The 20,193-nt window shown below is 40.3% G+C and overlaps 1 protein-coding gene across 1 annotated transcript in view; it reads right to left on the bottom strand.

Annotated features, from left to right (window-relative positions):
* The window catches only part of LOC117272382 (hexokinase-4-like), a 38,097-nt gene that overhangs the window by 9,477 nt on the left and 8,427 nt on the right, over nucleotides 1-20,193 (bottom strand). The window contains exons 4-8 of the mRNA XM_033651291.2: nucleotides 12,194-12,356; nucleotides 11,611-11,759; nucleotides 9,777-9,896; nucleotides 9,508-9,603; nucleotides 5,500-5,599 (exon numbers count right to left, since the gene is read on the bottom strand). Of these exons, the coding sequence (XP_033507182.1) occupies nucleotides 5,500-5,599; nucleotides 9,508-9,603; nucleotides 9,777-9,896; nucleotides 11,611-11,759; nucleotides 12,194-12,356 (628 nt within the window). The remainder of the gene's footprint in view (nucleotides 1-5,499; nucleotides 5,600-9,507; nucleotides 9,604-9,776; nucleotides 9,897-11,610; nucleotides 11,760-12,193; nucleotides 12,357-20,193) is intronic.

Below are 20,193 nucleotides of genomic sequence, written 5' to 3' on the forward strand. Positions count from 1 at the left end.
TTTGATTAATGTCAAGTTGTCATAATCAAGACAACCCCAACAATGTCAACTTGTCATTACAAAAAGTGAATGACACTTAATGACAGCAGTCATAAACGTTAATAACATGTACATAATGTTCATGACAAGTTCATGACCGTGTCATGTCATAGTTATGACAGTGTCATGTCACTCTTATGTAGACACCTTCAAGTAAAGTGTTACCAATATAATTTTTAATGTTTTTTACTATGCTGCCAGGTAGCATAGTAGTAGTAGGTTGATTATATTTTAAATATATTTTGTATTAATAATCTGATTCTGCAAAGTAATGAAAGTTATAAAATAAATGTAGTGGAGTAAAGAGTACAATATTTCCCTTCGTAATGTAATGACATAGTGAGAAGTGGCAGAAAATAGAAATATAAGTATTTCTATTTGAGGTAAATACAAGTTCCTCAAATTTGTAGTGCAGTACTCGGTGCCTCAGGTCAGCTGATCAGCTGCTCCTGGATGTACCGAAGTCTAAGCGGAAGCTCAGAGGGGATAGAGCCTTTTCTGTGGCGGCTCCCAGATTGTGGAATGATTTACCTGTCCACATTAGACTGACCCCCTCACTGTCCATTTTTAAAACCAGTCTTAAAACCCATTTTTACTCCTTGGCTTTTAACCCAGCATGAGACTCTGCTCTTGTTTTACTGTTTTATTGTTTTTATTGTTTGTCTTATGTTTTTATTTTTGTACAGCACTTTGTTTCAGCTGTGGTTGTTTTTAAAGTGCTCTATAAATAAAGTTGAGTTGAGTTGAGTACTTGAGTAAATTTACTTTGTTACATTCCACTGCTGAAAAGAAAGGAGCTCCATCTTTACCATTCTGCATAATGAGTACTTTTACTTCAGTGGATGATATTTCTGTACTTTTACTTGAGTAAATTTCAAATCCAGGACTTGCAAAGATACACGCAGCTATTTTAAGTTTTACTTATGCAAACAACATCTGGTATTGTCCAACCCCCAGTTGTTACAAAACACTGTACATCCTATTTTGTAATGACAAACACAAATTGGACAATGAAAGCTACAAGCTAGAACTAGAATCACCGCCTCCTGGTTGTATGCCTCTGAAAACCCATCAAGTTGCACTTACAGTTTACCTCCATGTCCGTGAAAACATGGATGCTTCACACACATCTTCCCCCAGCAGCAAATAGGATCTTTACAATCAGCACAGTTTCAAGGTGGACACCAAAATGTCTCCCCTTCTGTTCCTGAGATATGAAGCTGAATCATGGCCAGAAAAGTGTTTTTGCAGAACATTATGATGTCACAGTGATGTTGACCTTTGACCTTTTGGATATATAATGTCATCACTTCATCATTTTATCCTATTAGACATTTGTGTGAAGTTGTGTTCACTTCACTTCACGTCACTTCACTGTTCTATTAAGAATAATGTAAATGCTATGCATGATAAACTCTCCTGGATGAAAGTGGAGGAGAGATTAGCATGCAGCCTTATTTTGTATTTAAATAATATTTGTAATTCACGTAAACCCAGTAGCCTGTTTTCTCTACTAGTACCTACCAAGTTCACACATGATTATAATACCAGACAGGCCTTAAGCTGTCGTTTTAGACTACCTCGACCTAGAACAAATGCACTGAAAAGAACTGTATTATACAGAGCTATTGTATACTGGAATGGACTTCCGTACTATCTCATACTCAAGGGTAAGAAATCAGGATTTAAAAGGGAATTGAAAAAAGCTGTTTTGAGTAAAGAAATTAGGTTAAATTCAGTTTGATTGATTTCTGTAAAGCTGCAGAGTGTCTTATTTTGTGTTTTTAGTTTTAACTTGTAGAGACAGCTCTTAATGAGCTGGTCTCTGAATATGCGTTTGTGTATATGTGGGCGTATACGTACGTATGTATGTATATGTATGTGCTTGTACTATGTATGTATATACATGCACTATGTGTGTGTGTATGCATGGTGCATCATATGTATGTATGTATATATATGTGCTTGTAGGAATTTGGGTGTATATGGGTGTATGTGTGTGTATGCACACGTTATGTACACATATATTCAAATTTGTCTGTTCATCTAAGTATTTTTTTTATTTTATGATCTTAGTTTCTTTATGAGAATAATTTCATTGCTTTTTTTATTTTTTTATTTGTGATCTCTATTTTGGGAACATATATAGGAACTGTTATTTGTCTTGCTTTTTAGGGACCCCAGGAAGAATAGTCGTCACCATGGTGACAACTAATAGGGATCCAATAAACAATAAACAATAAACAATAATTAGTGTTTGAATTCCTGAGTTATGGCCAAAAGCATGTCTTGTGAGGTCATGAACTTCAACCACCAAATTCTAATCAGTTCATTCTTGAGTTCGGGTGAATGTTGGTGCAAAATTTGAGGAAATTGCCTCAAGGTCTTCTTGAGACATCAACTTCACAAAATTAGACGGACCCAAGGTCACAGTGACCTTGACCGTTGACCACCAACTTCTAATCAGTTCATTCTTATGTCTAAGTGATGGTTTGTGCCAAGTTTAATAAGATTCCATCAAGACATTCGTGAGATATCGCATTTGCAAGAATGGCATGAACAAACAACCCAAAAACATGATGCCTCCAGCCACAGCTAACGCCAGCTAGGAGGCCTAAAAATAAATATGATGACAAAGACTTTGAAAAGCATTATTTGTGCTTGATAAAACATGGTAATAACACCTGACATACATCTGGCTCTGCTGCAGAGTTATGACAGCTGCTTGTATGTTCCTTAGAAACAAATACACAGTAATCAAACCTTCCTGCTTTGTTTTCCACCATCTATTATTTCAGTCTCTCCAACACACACACACACACACACACACACACACACACACACATAGAGGGGTGGCGTAATCATTTCCTGTGAGACAACCATTTGCTTCATATTCCAGCGAGCTCTTAAACCAAACTAATTAGAGCAGAAGAAAGGAGACCTTTCACTGCTACAACATGACCCTCATCATGTCTAATGTGATCATGATGTCATGGAGCCGCTGCTGTTCACCAGGTAAAGCACATAATGTCCGTTATGTAAGAAATCACATGTTCTGTGCGGCTCCATACCACCTGAGAGGATTCTGTTTCCCATGTTGTTAGAGTAACAGCCTCATGGGTCCACCAGATACTGTACCTGCAAGAAACAGGTATCTGCGGTATATTAAAGTATTATCCCAATCATCATGGTGACCATAGTGTCCTCTCACATACCTCCTCTTCTCAGTCCTTCTATGATCAGTCTACAGTGAGAGCCAAACATCACTTCCTGTCTAGCTTGCATAACTCGGTGAAATCTCTCATTCAGCTTATCTTTCATCGGTCTGTCTGAAACAGCTGAGCGTGTTCCTGAAGTTTATTTTCTATATTTGCAGATACACTGGCTCCACTGTAGCTGCTGAAACGGTTTTGATTTCAAAATACAGATTACTTGAAAATTAAAACAAATAAATACTACAGCTAGTTGTAAACTCTGCACTCTAAAAACTTCTACAGCATTCAGTCCTCTCTGTCCTGTTGTTATCACAGATGTGTCTGCATTAACCAGAGACGCTCAACTTGCCAGTATACTGCAACGTTTAGCCTGTAAGCACATATGGGATTATGGGAAATGGTGTTTTAAACTGAATAAATGACAGATTTTCTACAGCTATCATCCTGAGCGAAACACCCAAAGCAAGCCACACAGCATGCTGTTGAAAACGGCTCTGCTCTACAGCTGGTCTGAAGAAATAAATTCACCCAAAAACAATATAAACAGCATCTAGTACTCGCTTCCCTGGGCTCTCTATGGTCCCAGAACAGTTTTCTATCTAATGGTGTTAAAGAGAGCAGACTCAAAATCAAAGGCATATCATATTTGCTAAAGTATTGCTAAACACATCATTTTCAGATTATCTTTCTGTGGAACTTGTTTGGCTTAAAGTCTAGCGAAAATAATGTGTTTGGATTTCCATGAACCCACAAATGGATACAAGACACTGGGATTCAGAAGGTTTTTCAGATGTCTTACAACCTTTTTGGTTGTCCTTTATTTGGCCTTTGTCAAAGTCTGTTTGCACAAATATGCGTTCAGTTCTTGGGCGCTCTGCTCTCTTTAACGCCATATGATTGAAAACGTTTGCTGGGACCTTATAAAGGTTATCAGGAGGTGAGTACTACATAGTTTTTGGGTTAACTATTGCTTCAATAATGCAGATGTTAATCTTATTAAATTTCTAGTCATATATTTTTTACACCAATGATCCTTGCCTATTAAAGAAAACCCTCCTGTAATTTGTGAGTGCTGTCTGTAACGCCTGGGCCACACTGTCTGTGAAAGCAGGGTGTATGCGTCACAGAACCCTTTTGACTTTTTTTCAGCGTCCATGTTAACAGGTTAAAGCAGCCACACTGCCCAGGTAAGCAGAGTTGCTGGTGCTCTGCTGCAGAACATCTAGAGAAAAGGAGTCTTGCCTTTTTTTGTGAAAATGATCCTCTGATAATCATACTGACATAATACCATCTTTCACTATAGTTTCAATGTTTATCTGTCGGAGGCTTGATAAAATATATTTACTTATGAATTCAACACCTCTCATTTTTGTTGCAAAATAAAAACCCTCTGACAAATTTCTGTAGAATCCTCTTGATTTGTTAATACGAGGCTTTTTATTATGACATATTTGTAATTGGGAAATACAGTTCTCATAGTTGCAGGCAGCTCTGCAGCAGTGCCGCAGCAGCAACGCTGTCTGTGTGAACACCGTGCACATGCGAGCTGCAGCAGTTCAGCAACGTAAGCTCATGAATTGCTCGTGCAGGCAGTGTGTCCCAGGAGTGACAATGACTTTAGTTATCAAGAAGCAAAACAAAAATCTTGTCACATTCAGTTTAAGGTGCACTTTTGCTTTTGCTACTCTTATGGTAACTCTTATGTAGTTTGACTGAAGGAAGATTTCAAAAGCAAAACTTTTACTTTTAACATCGTACCTCTGCACTGTAGTTTTGCTACTTTTACTTAAAGGTGCAGTCTGTGACTCTAATTCAATACACATTATGTCAAATTCAGCAAATATCTCCTCATGATCTGCCAGCTGTCCATTCTGTGTGTACACTGACAATAAATCCAGTGTTCATACAGCTGTGGCTTTGCAAATAGGAAACAAATAGGTGGCTCGGAGTGAGCCACACAACACTATGCTGCTTCACGTGTGCACAGGACAGAGGAAAGGCCATGGGTGTATAAAGAGAAAGTTTCAGGGAGCGAGAGGGATGCTAAAACGGAGCTGGTGAAAGAGCACTGACAGGAGGGGTGTATTTGTTGGGGTGTTGAGTATAAATATCACCAATCGTTCTCCAGAGTCACGGACTCCACCTTCACGTAAAAGATCTGACTGCTTCTTCTTTTCCTACAGATTCATGTCAGGTTTGTCTGAGGACATGCTTAAGTTGTTTACTCATTAAAATAAATGGTTACCGATGATCATGCCGATCTCACAGTTCTGGTCTCTGTAGCCGCAGCTCATCATTGTGCCCACTGTGTCGTTCACCATGGCAACTGAGCCTATATCATAGTCCTGCAGAGAGCGAGAGAGAGAGAGCGATAGACAGGTGTGTTTATGTGCTTCCTATTTATAATCTGTATACCAAATAACCTGCCTACACACACACACACACATACACTGTGCTACATCCATCTCTCAAAGAGAAACTGCAGAGTTACACATTACTTTTAATCAGAGTCTGAGCAAAGAAACAACAAGGAATTAGCTTCATTATGGATTAATCTACTAATTGTTTCATCCATTAATTAATGATCGTTTGGTGTGCTACAATTCTAAAAATAGTGAGCAATGCAGTCACAATTACCCAGAGCCCAAAGAAACACCCTCACAATATTTGTTTAATCCAACTAACAGTCTAAACCTCGACATTATTACAAATATATTTTATTTATTTAAATAATTATAAAGGAAAAGCAGCAAATTGTCATATTTGTGAAGGAGCAATAAGGCAATGTTTAGCTTGAAAAATAACTTAAATTTCAGCTTTAGAAAGCATATGTATTCATAAGCTCTTCATATGTTTCGAATATAAAATCTTAATTTGTAAAGTAATTAATGCTGTCGCATAATTAGTAAAAAGAGTGCAATTTGTCCCTTTGAGATGAAGTGGAGTGGATGTAGAAAGGGGCATGAAAAAAAAAAAGGACACAAGTAAAGTATAAGTACCTCAAAATTATGGGGTCAGATCAGTCTCATAATGAATGAACTCACGCAGGGTTTTTCATGAATGCACATGCTCTGGTTCTCAGTTGCATTTCGGACTCACTAATGCACACGCTCTGGTTCACAAATATTATGTTTAATGCAAACTTGATATACAGTACAGGCCAAAAGTTTGGACACACCTTCTCATTCAATGCGTTTTCTTTATTTTCATGACTATTTACATTGTAGATTCTCACTGAAGGCATCAAAACTATGAATGAACACATGTGGAGTTATGTACTTAACAAAAAAAGGTGAAATAACTGAAAACATGTTTTATATTCTAGTTTCTTCAAAATAGCCACCCTTTGCTCTGATTACTGCTTTGCACACTCTTGGCATTCTCTCCATGAGCTTCAAGAGGTAGTCACCTGAAATGGTTTCCACTTCACAGGTGTGCCTTATCAGGGTTAATTAGTGGAATTTCTTGCTTTATCAATGGGGTTGGGACCATCAGTTGTGTTGTGCAGAAGTCAGGTTAATACACAGCCGACAGCCCTATTGGACAACTGTTAAAATTCATATTATGGCAAGAACCAATCAGCTAACTAAAGAAAAACCAGTGGCCATCATTACTTTAAGAAATGAAGGTCAGTCAGTCCGGAAAATTGCAAAAACTTTAAATGTGTCCCCAAGTGGAGTCGCAAAAACCATCAAGCGCTACAACGAAACTGGCACACATGAGGACCGACCCAGGAAAGGAAGCCCAAGAGTCACCTCTGCTTCTGAGGATAAGTTCATCCGAGTCACCAGCCTCAGAAATGGCAAGTTAACAGCAGCTCAGATCAGAGACCAGATGAATGCCACACAGAGTTCTAGCAGCAGACCCATCTCTAGAACAACTGTTAAGAGGAGACTGCGCCAATCAGGCCTTCATGGTCAAATAGCTGCTAGGAAACCACTGCTAAGGAGAGGCAACAAGCAGAAGAGATTTGTTTGGGCCAAGAAACACAAGGAATGGACATTAGACCAGTGGAAATCTGTGCTTTGGTCTGATGAGTCCAAATTTGAGATCTTTGGTTCCAACCGCCGTGTCTTTGTGAGACGCAGAAAAGGTGAACGGATGGATTCCACATGCCTGGTTCCCACTGTGAAGCATGGAGGAGGAGGTGTGATGGTGTGGGGGTGTTTTGCTGGTGACACTGTTGGGGATTTATTCAAAATTGAAGGCACACTGAACCAGCATGGCTACCACAGCATCCTGCAGCGACATGCCATCCCATCCGGTTTGCGTTTAGTTGGACGATCATTTATTTTTCAACAGGACAATGACCCCAAACACACCTCCAGGCTGTGTAAGGGCTATTTGACCAAGAAGGAGAGTGATGGAGTGCTGCGGCAGATGACCTGGTCTCCACAGTCACCGGACCTGAACCCAATCCAGATGGTTTGGGGTGAGCTGGACCGCAGAGTGAAGGCAAAGGGGCCAACAAGTGCTAAACACCTCTGGGAACTCCTTCAAGACTGTTGGAAAACCATTTCAGGTGACTACCTCTTGAAGCTCATGGAGAGAATGCCAAGAGTGTGCAAAGCAGTAATCAGAGCAAAGGGTGGCTATTTTGAAGAAACTAGAATATAAAACATGTTTTCAGTTATTTCACCTTTTTTTGTTAAGTACATAACTCCACATGTGTTCATTCATAGTTTTGATGCCTTCAGTGAGAATCTACAATGTAAATAGTCATGAAAATAAAGAAAACGCATTGAATGAGAAGGTGTGTCCAAACTTTTGGCCTGTACTGTATAAATTCGGAAATGCACATGCTCTGCTTCACAAATATTATTTTGAGGAACACTTGGAATATAAATTCACAGATCATGCGAATCGCTGAATGTGCATTTACAAACTGCTTCTCATTTGTGAACCTCTCTGCATTTGTGAGAGAAATCTGTGTGGTGAATTTTGAGACTACCCTGACGTCGCAGGTCAACGAACGTCACCATTGGCTGATAAAATCAATTTTATGATTCTGATTGACAGGTTCATCAGTTAATCAGGTGTTCACTTTCAGCCAATCGTATGGCTCCTTACATTTTCTCCACACTTTTAAACCAATCGCAGAGCTACTGAGCTACTGTTTGCAGTGTTCAAACGGTGGAAGAGACATGGATCAATCTCAATCTGTAAGTAACACATTTATCTTATTATGCCCTCGTTGTAAATCATGCAATGTTATTTAATTATAATGAGTTGAAGCATTCTGCTTAGCCAAGTAACATGTTTGAATGAACATAAACTATGAATACACCCTATGTAAGGAGCCATACGATTGGCTGAAAGCAACCACACCTGATTAACTGATGAATCTGTCAATCAGAATTGTTGAAAAGGCTGCCTTTTGCCTGGTAGCTGAGAAGGGAGATACTCATCTTGGCCACTAGGTGGTGCACTGGCGCTGTTCTGACTGGCTACAGGAGCCAGTTCAAGCCAGTTTGCCAGCAGCAGAACGGGAGAGAAGACTACAGGTGTTTTTGAGAGTTGTCAGTCGATATTTTGGTGTTCCAGGTTCTAGTTTTTCAGTTTAAGAGGGATGTGTGCGTCCATATGTCCTGTAAGTAAAAATTTGATTGACAGATTTATCAGCCAATGGTGACGTTCGTTGACCTGCGACGTCAGGGTAGTCTCAAAATTCACCACACAGATTTCTCTCACAAATGCAGAGAGGTTCACAAATGAGAGGCAGTTTGTAAATGCACGTTCAGCGATTCGCATGATCTGTGAATTTATATTCCAAGTGTTCCTCAAAATAGTATTTGTGAAGCAGAGCGTGTGCATTTCCGAATTTATATTACACGTTTGCATGAATTTTTTTTATTTGTGAACCAGAGCGTGTGCATTTGCAAAACAGAGGGTGTGCATTAGTGAGTCCGAAATACAACTGCAAACCAGAGCATGTGTATTCGTGAAAAACCCTACGTGAGTTCATTCATTATGAGACTGATCTGACCCCATACAAATTGTACTTAAGTACAGTACTTAGCATCAAGTATTAGTAGCATTAGTAGCATCAAATGTTCACATTTGAGAAGCTGAAACCAGACAACATAAAGTTTGAAAAATGACAATTAATACATTATCAAAATAACTGCAAATTAATTTTCTGATTACTTGACTTATTGTTGCAGCTCTCATCATGACATTTCACTCCTGCACCCCTCATGTTGCTTCACATCTCTTTTTCTTTTAAATCATCATAAAAGTATTTTAGACTGACCCCTCTCCTGTGGATGGCGTCTTTCAGTAACTTCACCACGTCTTCGCCCTCCACTCCGGAGCAGTTGAAGCCTTTAGTCCAGCGGATCAGGATGCTCTGTGTGGAGAACATTTGATGTGAAAATGGGTTTCTTTTAAAAATCGCTAAAAGTTCACACTGAGCGTCATGCAAGAACTTTTTCATCCTAAATCTTTCTGAACAATTTTTTTCTGTGAGGTTTGGTTAACCCTTACCCCGACTGAAACATGTAGTGTGTGTGTGTGTGAGACCTTGTCAATTTCTTTCTGTTCGCAGGGGAAGGAGAAGGTGAAGCCCAGAGGAAGAGTTAGTCCCTTCAGATTCTGAGAGACGAGAAAATCACCAAGACAGGCGGCGATGTGGTCGAACAGCTGGAGAGACAAATAGACAGACACATCTTTAACTCAAATATCTTAAACATCTTAAAAAATATACATACATGGATAGTAAGGATATCTTTCTAGACCCAAGGCTTTTGATGTTGGCTATCTAGTTAGCTCCTTCAAGTCCCTGTCTGGCCCAAGTATGGAGCGTGGCCCAGTAGCTGGAAAGGTGCCAGTTTGCTTCCGAGCACTGCCAAGCCCCCTCACTCTGACATCTCTCCATTTAATGCATGTATAGTTCCTGTTTGTGCATGTGTGTGTATTTCGGGCCTGTGTGTATATGACAACATCCTCTGGGATTAATTAAGTATATCTTCTTCCTCTTCTATCTGATCGAGTTGGATCAGATATTTATATTTGCCTGTATTTGCCTTCTCTCAAAACGTCAGAGGTACATACAGACACATGACACAATGCACCATTAAAAACGTACATTTAACAGTATATATGATACAATAGTGCAAATAGGATCAATAAGTCACATATATAGTAAAAGAAGGGTCATCTTATAAACACAGCAGTGTTCCCTGATACAGCTCAAACTGAGTGTAATGGATCTAAGGCATATACTTACAGTACATACGTATATGTTTAGAAAATTCTATATATAGTGTCAGACATATTGCTGAGTTGTGTCTGTGACTCGCCAGTCACCTTCTCTGCAATGTTGACAATCTTGAAGAGCTTGTTTTTGCTCTTTGCACTCAAGCTGCCGTGAGGATGTTAAACACTCAATAACTGAGATAACATAGTCTCATACTAAACACAGGTAAGGTGATGTTTCCTGGAACACTAGTGCACTCTCTGTTGTTACACTGTTTAAAAACATACACAAAAAGATGTGAAGGCTCCCCAGGCAGTGTTAGACCTCTAACAGGTTTATGGAGCTGATTTTCTGTGAGCGGGTTCCTGTTTTGTTTATCTTGTGATGTGATACCTGCTAATGGTTTCACACTATTCCACGTATCTACAGGTGATGGTAACACACTGAGATTTGCAGCAATGTGCCAACAAAGGCGGGGAGGAAGAAGACTGGTGGTGAGTAAACACGGATGAATATAAAAAGAGCAGTCGCGCACATCCAAAAAATGAAGAAGGTGCTGGACTAAAAGAATTAAACTAAACAAACAAAGAAAGGTCCGCACACTTCAGCTCCCTTTTTAGGTCCATTTATTCCATCATCATGGAGTGATGTTTCGGGCCACAGGTGCCCTTCTTCAGACTGAAAAATACTCCATGATGATGGAATAAATGGACCTAAAAGGGGGGCTGAAGTATGCGGACTTTTCTTTGTTTGTTTAGAGTAAACACGGATGCAAACAAAACAGGATGCAAACAATACAGCTGAGGACGCCATTTTTAAAGCTCCACACAGGTTCCTGTGTGGAGGTTTAAAAATGGCGTCCTCAGCTGTATTTTTCAGTCTGAAGAAGGGCACCTGTGGCCCGAAACATCACTCCATGATGATGATGGAATAAATGGACCTAAAAAGGGAGCTGAAGTGTGTGGACTTTTCTTTGTTTGTTTAGAGTAAACACAGATGCAAACAAACCAGGATGTAAAATACTTTTAAAGAATTGGCTTTACAAATGTTTCATGAGGACAGGGGTGTCCGAGATTACACTCACTTTAATATTCTATGTATATGTGACGCCCACATGCATTTATTTCTGTTTTCTTAAATACTGTTTGCCTGAGTCACCTGTTCTCCAGTTCCCATCATCATTTCCTTCGGGATGGCACAGATCTGACTGTCCATCTTCAGCACTTTCTGCTCCTCCTCCATCACACGGACATGAAGCACCCGGAAGTTTGTTCCACCGAGATCCAGCGCCAGGAAGTCGCCTTTCTCTGCCAGAGAGGAAACAACGGACTGATTGATCAAGGGGCAAAGGTAGTGTGTGCTTTTATTCTGCAGTTAGAAATCTAATAAAACTGGGTATTACGGTGGTTGAAAAATAGAAATACAAATTATAAAACACTAATTTCAAATCAATAATGTTTTTGTGTCTTCAGTACAAAAAGCCATTGCACTCTACTGTCTTCTCTTTGACGGATGTTCAGTTCAGGCACAGAGTGTGTGGGCTGTATGTCTGCTAATGTTGAAATGCTAATGCTAATGCTAAATATAAAATATAAATCTACAAATAAAAATGTAAAATCTCTAAAAAAGAAAAGACAAAGCTGCACAGTGTTTTAAAACAAAGAGGAGTGAATGTGCAAATTTTCACAAAGTTACGTTACATTAAATGATTGATAAAATATGATCAGTAATATAAACTTACCTGTCCCATCTGGAATGGCCCTGACAAAGGTGGGCAGCATCTTGACGGCCGCCCTGTGGTGAGTGTGTTTCCCCAACCCTCGAATCAGATCTTTCCTCAGGCGAGCGGAAACCTCCTGCAGCTTCTCCATAGACAGATGGAATTGATCCAGGTAGCCCTGCACCTGCAGAGAGAGAGAAAAGCAAACATTGTAATGTATAAAATGGACTTTTCTGACATGAATGTGTTTGATTTTATTTTATTTGATATTGCTTTATTGTCAGAAAAAAAATCTGACATTTGTCTTGTGTCTCAGGAGGTAGATTGTTTCACATAAATACAGATAAATAAGAACAAATAAAAAATTACAAACATTAAATAAGACATTACAAAATGTGGATGCAGTGCAGTATATACAGTACAGGCCAAAAGTTTGGACACACCTTCTCATTCAATGCGTTTTCTTTATTTTCATGACTATTTACATTGTAGATTCTCACTGAAGGCATCAAAACTATGAATGAACACATGTGGAGTTATGTACTTAACAAAAAAAGGTGAAATAACTGAAAACATGTTTTATATTCTAGTTTCTTCAAAATAGCCACCCTTTGCTCTGATTACTGCTTTGCACACTCTTGGCATTCTCTCCATGAGCTTCAAGAGGTAGTCACCTGAAATGGTTTTCCAACAGTCTTGAAGGAGTTCCCAGAGGTGTTTAGCACTTGTTGGCCCCTTTGCCTTCACTCTGCGGTCCAGCTCACCCCAAACCATCTGGATTGGGTTCAGGTCCGGTGACTGTGGAGGCCAGGTCATCTGCCGCAGCACTCCATCACTCTCCTTCTTGGTCAAATAGCCCTTACACAGCCTGGAGGTGTGTTTGGGGTCATTGTCCTGTTGAAAAATAAATGATCGTCCAACTAAACGCAAACCGGATGGGATGGCATGTCGCTGCAGGAAGCTGTGGTAGCCATGCTGGTTCAGTGTGCCTTCAATTTTGAATAAATCCCCAACAGTGTCACCAGCAAAACACCCCCACACCATCACACCTCCTCCTCCATGCTTCACAGTGGGAACCAGGCATGTGGAATCCATCCGTTCACCTTTTCTGCGTCTCACAAAGACACGGCGGTTGGAACCAAAGATCTCAAATTTGGACTCATCAGACCAAAGCACAGATTTCCACTGGTCTAATGTCCATTCCTTGTGTTTCTTGGCCCAAACAAATCTCTTCTGCTTGTTGCCTCTCCTTAGCAGTGGTTTCCTAGCAGCTATTTGACCATGAAGGCCTGATTGGCGCAGTCTCCTCTTAACAGTTGTTCTAGAGATGGGTCTGCTGCTAGAACTCTGTGTGGCATTCATCTGGTCTCTGATCTGAGCTGCTGTTAACTTGCCATTTCTGAGGCTGGTGACTCGGATGAACTTATCCTCAGAAGCAGAAGTGACTCTTGGTCTTCCTTTCCTGGGTCGGTCCTCATGTGTGCCAGTTTCGTTGTAGCGCTTGATGGTTTTTGCGACTCCACTTGGGGACACATTTAAAGTTTTTGCAATTTTCCGGACTGACTGACCTTCATTTCTTAAAGTAATGATGGCCACTCGTTTTTCTTTAGTTAGCTGATTGGTTCTTGCCATAATATGAATTTTAACAGTTGTCCAATAGGGCTGTCGGCTGTGTATTAACCTGACTTCTGCACAACACAACTGATGGTCCCAACCCCATTGATAAAGCAAGAAATTCCACTAATTAACCCTGATAAGGCACACCTGTGAAGTGGAAACCATTTCAGGTGACTACCTCTTGAAGCTCATGGAGAGAATACCAAGAGTGTGCAAAGCAGTAATCAGAGCAAAGGGTGGCTATTTTGAAGAAACTAGAATATAAAACATGTTTTCAGTTATTTCACCTTTTTTTGTTAAGTACATAACTCCACATGTGTTCATTCATAGTTTTGATGCCTTCAGTGAGAATCTACAATGTAAATAGTCATGAAAATAAAGAAAACGCATTGAATGAGAAGGTGTGTCCAAACTTTTGGCCTGTACTGTATATTTAAAAGACAAAACAGGTTTCACATCATTTATCCATAAGATGGCAGTGTTTCCTCAAACTCTAAAGTGTCAAACCAGAGTCACCCTGAAAAACTTGACACAGCGTTTGAAGTGGAATAAAACAGTGTGCTAGTGTCTGATTGCCTTCAAAAAGTTTCCTCATGTACCCTGCAGTGTTATCTTCCTCTGTTGGGTTCATGTTTAGGGTGTCATTGTCATTTTTAGTATGCTGCACTTCAGGTCACACCTGCGCAAAGTGATTCCCAATTAAATCAGAACAATGTCGTCCTTCCAGTTATGACACAGCACATTTTAAAAGAACTCTGTGGCCACTTAAATAAAGCTGATGACGATCTTATGTCACTACCAGGAGTGCTAAATCACACCTGAGGATCCTTAAAACAAAGGGAATTCCTGAGCTGAAAGAAGCGGCAGGTTTGACACAGTTGTCACTTGGGATGACATCACGTTTTGTCAATGGACTTCCTCATTATGTCTAAAGTGATTTGTTGACAGGTGGAATGTGTGATTCATCAGCAGATATGAATGAACGGAGATGGACAGATATGTTGCTGTTGTAATGTCAGCTACAGGAAGGCCTCGGCACTGCTATTCTCTTTTGAGCCCAGTTTTTTTAACCTATACTTGTTTAAAAGTACGTCGAACTAGATATTACCGGCTCCTGTGAGGCATCTTTCGTCTATGATTTATGAGTGTATTTATGGATTCCCGATAGACATCAGAGATGATGAAATACTCAAGAACTGTAAGTCACACTGAATGATGTCAATATGTGTTTCATGTCTGTGTTTAGAATTGACTGAGTCATGACTTTGAGAAGGAGTGTGATTTCTGACTCAAAGCATTTGTGCAAATTATTTTACTGTACATTAGAAGTCATTCACCCACTGAGCAATCCTCTGACATCGCCTGGTTGACTTTACATCAGTTGGAAATCATACAAAATATGAGGAATTTATTTCACAAATTCTACATATTCTCAATTTATATTTGGATATTCAATGGCAGTTCATCTGGTGGTCTGTTATAACGTACGTCCTGCAGTAACATCACGTTATACCAGATAGGAATAAAAACCCAGTAATAAAAAGATATGTTTGTGTCTCTGTTACATGAAATGTTTGAGGCTCCGCAGGAAGAGGCCTGGCTGGCACAACATGTTACGGTCCCCTAGAGATGGCAACAACAATTCTCATTTCTCTTCCTGTTTTCCGCTTCCTTTGGCTGGACTGCACACATTTTAAAAGCTGGAAAAATGTAATGTACCAAACTGCATTTGTATTTGTACATGGACACATAGCGCTCCACAGTGTGGCATTTATTTCACATCTGTAACCTCCTATTTAAACCAAAAGTAAACGATCAAATCTAAGGTTTAAGACTTGTTTTCTTGTTTTTGTTGTGTTTTGTTTTGTTGTGTTTTTTGTTAGGGTAACATGTAGCAGACATAAGGAGGAAGAGGAGTATAGGACACATCATCCAGACATGATGTGCAGCTTCCTGTACCGTTTCTATGGAGGGCCTCTGTTGTGTTGGCTGTTTTGGCACTCTCAACAAAGTGAACTTCCTTTCTGGATAATAAAGTCAACCTTGAACTTGAGCACAAGAGCAGCTCTGTTATATAAAGAGTTATGAAGAAAAATGATTCATGATTGCATTTTGATTAAGGCCACAGAGAATGGAATTCTAGGTAAAAAAAAACAACAACAAAAAAAACTGCTCATGCTTTCAGAGGAACAAACATATCTTTTTGGGGCACTTTCTTAACTTTTTGCACAGGCGCCTTGGTAACAGTAAAATGCTCCTTCCTGTGTGTGAAATAATAATGATATTAGTTTATAAATGTCAAATGTGACATGTGATGTGAGGGGTGGCTGCAACCCAATTCCTAGAATAAATGATGGTGTCATACCACGAATACTTGACATTTGTACATTTTTATGTAGCAGATACAGAGAAACTATGTTTCAGCAATGCTGGTTAATGTGTGGTTAGGTTTAGACATAAATAACACTCAGTTATGGTTGGTAAAGACCATATGTTTGGCTTAAAATACCCACATTGGTTGGCACAAAGACCGCTGGAAAAGCAGGGACCAATTGGTAAAAAAAAAAAACAACCCATGGCTTTTTGTGGCACTATCCCGGCTGGAAACACCTCAGTGTCTATGTAAAAAACAGCCACTTCCCATGTCACCATCCCCGGTGGAAACACAGCAACGGATCTTTAAAAAACAACCAGGTTTGGGGGCTAAAAAGGAGCTGAAAATGCATTGTTTGTTTGTTGGTCTTGAATGGTGGTTTGTGGCTTGGCAGGCGTCATGCCTGAATATTATGTCACTTTACAATGTATCTGTGGTTTGCAGAAATGTACAATGCCAACATCTTCTTCTGGTGACTGGGCTGGGAGGGCGCATGGAGGGAAAATTGCTTTAACAGGGTGATCTGTTTTTTGTTTGTTTTTTTAAAAAAGGGAATTGGGTTATTTAGATGATCAATACAAAACCTATATATATTACATGTATAACTTATTTGTGTTCATTTCAATCACAGAAAAAATGAAGCTCAGAGGATCAGAAAGTTAGGATACAAAGGAGGAAGATCATCTTGACCTGTGCATACCAGAGTGTAGGAGGCTCAATAGTGAAGGAAGATTAGAGAGAGTCTCTGTATAATGGGGAGCCTGGCACCATGGTGCATCCCAACCAATCAGGAGGAGTGTAGCCTGAAAGTTTTAAAAAGGATGCCAGGAGAAATGTTCCTGGTCTGCACTCTCAATCCACACTTCCAGATCTGTATTATGCTGCTCTGCAAATCCGAAGAATAAAAAACTTTGTACTTCAGAAGCAGAGTTTCGTTTTTCCATGTCTCAGTGTTCAGTTTCTATCTATTGATGGCTATTTATTTTAAGTTCAAGAACAGTAAACAGAGGTAAGAAAAAGACAAGTCAGCCCTTGTCAGACAATTCAGCATGTTGAATCGGTGTCAGTGCCTTCTGAGCCAGTTAATGAAATCACCGTTATTGGCAGTCTAGCTCAGCACACGAGACAAGAGAAGGAAGTGAGGAAAGTAAACAAAGGGCTAAAGTCAAGAGGGCGTTAGCTTGAAACAAACTAATTATATTAGGTAAGATTTTTTTAGCCACTGGGTTCTTTAGCATAAACACTTTGTAATTTGTGTCATTGTTGGCTTTGTTCTTTCAACATCAGGTTGCGATGTCAGTGTGCTCACTGGTTAATTGGCGTCTTGAATCCGTCGCAACAGCCAACTAGTTCTTTGATGTTGGTTTGGTGTGTCTGGGGCTTCATGTGTATAGACTCAGGGGCTGTGTCGTGCCACATAAATGTTTGTGTTCTTTTATATTTTGTGATGTGTGTTACACCTTGATCCCAGAAAAACACTCTCTCTTATTCTGCCCTGCACAGGGATGTATGGTAAAACAGCAATAAACTGGACTGATTGATTTTTTCCTGTTGCTGGTTCTCACAGTGACGTACTGGTATACTTTGTTTTCCACAGTTTTTTGTATCTGTGTCCTCATCAGGTCAAATGAACCAAACTAAACCCTCCTTAATCCAATTTAAGGTAAGGTAAGCTTACTTTGTGCTGTGGGTAAATAAAAACACCCTAAAAACTGTGTGGGTGCGTTTGTAAAATGTGTCTGGGCAGGATGTGTGTTTGGGTGTTGCTATACATCCAAGTTTCAACATGGAGGCTCAGAGCAGATCACAAACAGAACCAGTTTCACCACAGTCTATCAGTGGTGTGATGGTATCACGCTGAATATTTCCCCTTGGCAGGCTGGCTGGCTTTTTCTCACGTGTTCTTTTCATGTAAGTGTCAGAAATACTTCAGACAAGTTTCAACAGTCCTGCTGCTGCTGATACCCTCGAAAAATCTGATTCCCTGGCAGAGTGGGGCATGTTGGGATAATACGTGGAGGAGCTGTGGGAAATTAATGTTAGCTGGAATCCTTGTTAAAAGGTATCATTTCATCTGGTGATTGGGTCAGTTATTGGCACATGGGTACACAAAACATCTTGGGTAGCAAATTTCAGCTAATCTGATCGGCACATTCCTAATTAATTAACCCTTTATTAAACCCAGCTCCCCTTAGTTACTGTTGATGTTTAGTTTATGGTTTTATGGTGTTTATTTACCATCAGAATTTGGGTTTTGCAGGCTTCTCATTTCTAGCCGACAACCATCAATCTAATCAGCTGAAATATTATCTTTGGCTGGCAGATGTATCAGCTATTCCAGGTCAGGGGGGAGGTCCTGCCTCAGGTGGAGGAGTTTAAGTATCTCGGGATCTTGTTCCTGAGTGAGGGTAGGATGGAGCGGGAGAGTGACAGGCGGATTGGGCTGGCGTCAGCAGTGATGCAGGCGCTTAACCGGTCCATTGTGGTGAAGAAGGAGCTTAGCCAGAAAGTGAAGCTCTTGATTTACCGGTCGATCTACGTTCCAGCCCTCACCTATGGTCACGAGCTCTGGGTAGTGACCAAAAGAACGAGATTGCGAGTACAAGCAGCCGAAATGAGTTTCCTCCGCAGGGTGGCTGGGCTCAGCCTTAGGGATAGGGTGAGGAGCTAGGACATCCGGGAGGGACTCGGAGTTGAGCCGCTGCTCCTCCACATCCAGAGGAGCCAGGTGAGGTGGTTTCCGGGCATGTCCAACCGGGAGGAGACCTCGGGGCCGCCCCAGGACACGCTGGAGGGATCACATCGCCCGGCTGGCCTGGGAACGCCTCAGGGTTCCCTCGGAAGAGCTGACGGAAGTGGCAGGGGAGAGGACTGTCTGGGCTTCTTTGCTGAGGCTGCTGCCCCCGCAACCCGGACCCGGATAAGCGGAGGACGACGAGTACGAGTATGAGAATTCACCATTTCACTGTTTTCATTTTATTAAAGCTTAAAGTTATGCATATTTAAGGGCAGGGTGGCTTGAGCGATAGGCTGTCTGCGACGGATCCACCCCTTGCTCCTTCACACCTCCACCCTCGTCCAAATACGGTCACTTCTGGCTCCAAAAAACCAAGATGGCGACAGCTAAAATGCTGAACTTGAGGATTCAAAACGGAAGTCCAAAACCAATGGGTGACATCACAGTAGATACGTGCATTATTCTATACAGTATGTGGTTGAAAGCTTCTCATCCAGAGGACTTCAATGAATCCAACTAACTGTAAAAAGCATCCTATCTATATAAGAGCCTAGACATGATGGCTATAATGCTAACAGACTGAAGCTAAAGCTAACGGGCCCCAGGTTAAAAGTCCTCAATGAATCATGGAGAAAACATGAAAATAAACAGACAGTATGTATTCCAGGGGACAGCTGGTCACACAGTATTATTAAAACACCAGTGAATTTTTTTCTAACTTTGTTTGGTTGCTAACTAAAGACACGCTACATATTAAAACCCACCATCTTACAAAATACAAAAAAGTAAAAGCCACTTAAAAATACAGGTCAGCTTTACTTTTACATAAAAGTTCAACTTCAGCACGTTCTTTTATTTAATTCATTCATCTTTTTTGTTCTTTTGTTATCTACTCTTATTTTTAAGTAACTTTTAAATACATATTTTATTTGTCATCCCTTGTTTTTGATTTTACTACTTTGTGCAACTAGTTTTGTGCATCTGTCACCTACAGTATATGAAATGCACTATATAAATAAAGTTTTCTTATCCTTCTTATTGTTATTGGCCTTCTATTAGCACAGATGTAGCAGCCCCATATGGTTTGTGTGATGCTCTTTGAACTGAACCTGGTTCCAGCACCAGCACCAGGACCAGAAGCCTCTCTGCAGAAACTAACAGTCAGTGTAAATAAAGTGTAGTGCACATTACTCCACGCTGTCTGTTTTTCTTCTTTCAATGACTTACAGTAATTTTCCAGGGGCGTGTTTGTTCAGGCCTCATCTCGCTCTTACTCTGTAGCATTAAACTCTT

The sequence above is a fragment of the Epinephelus lanceolatus genome, chromosome 11, assembly GCF_041903045.1.
Source record: "Epinephelus lanceolatus isolate andai-2023 chromosome 11, ASM4190304v1, whole genome shotgun sequence".
NCBI lineage: Eukaryota > Metazoa > Chordata > Actinopteri > Perciformes > Serranidae > Epinephelus > Epinephelus lanceolatus.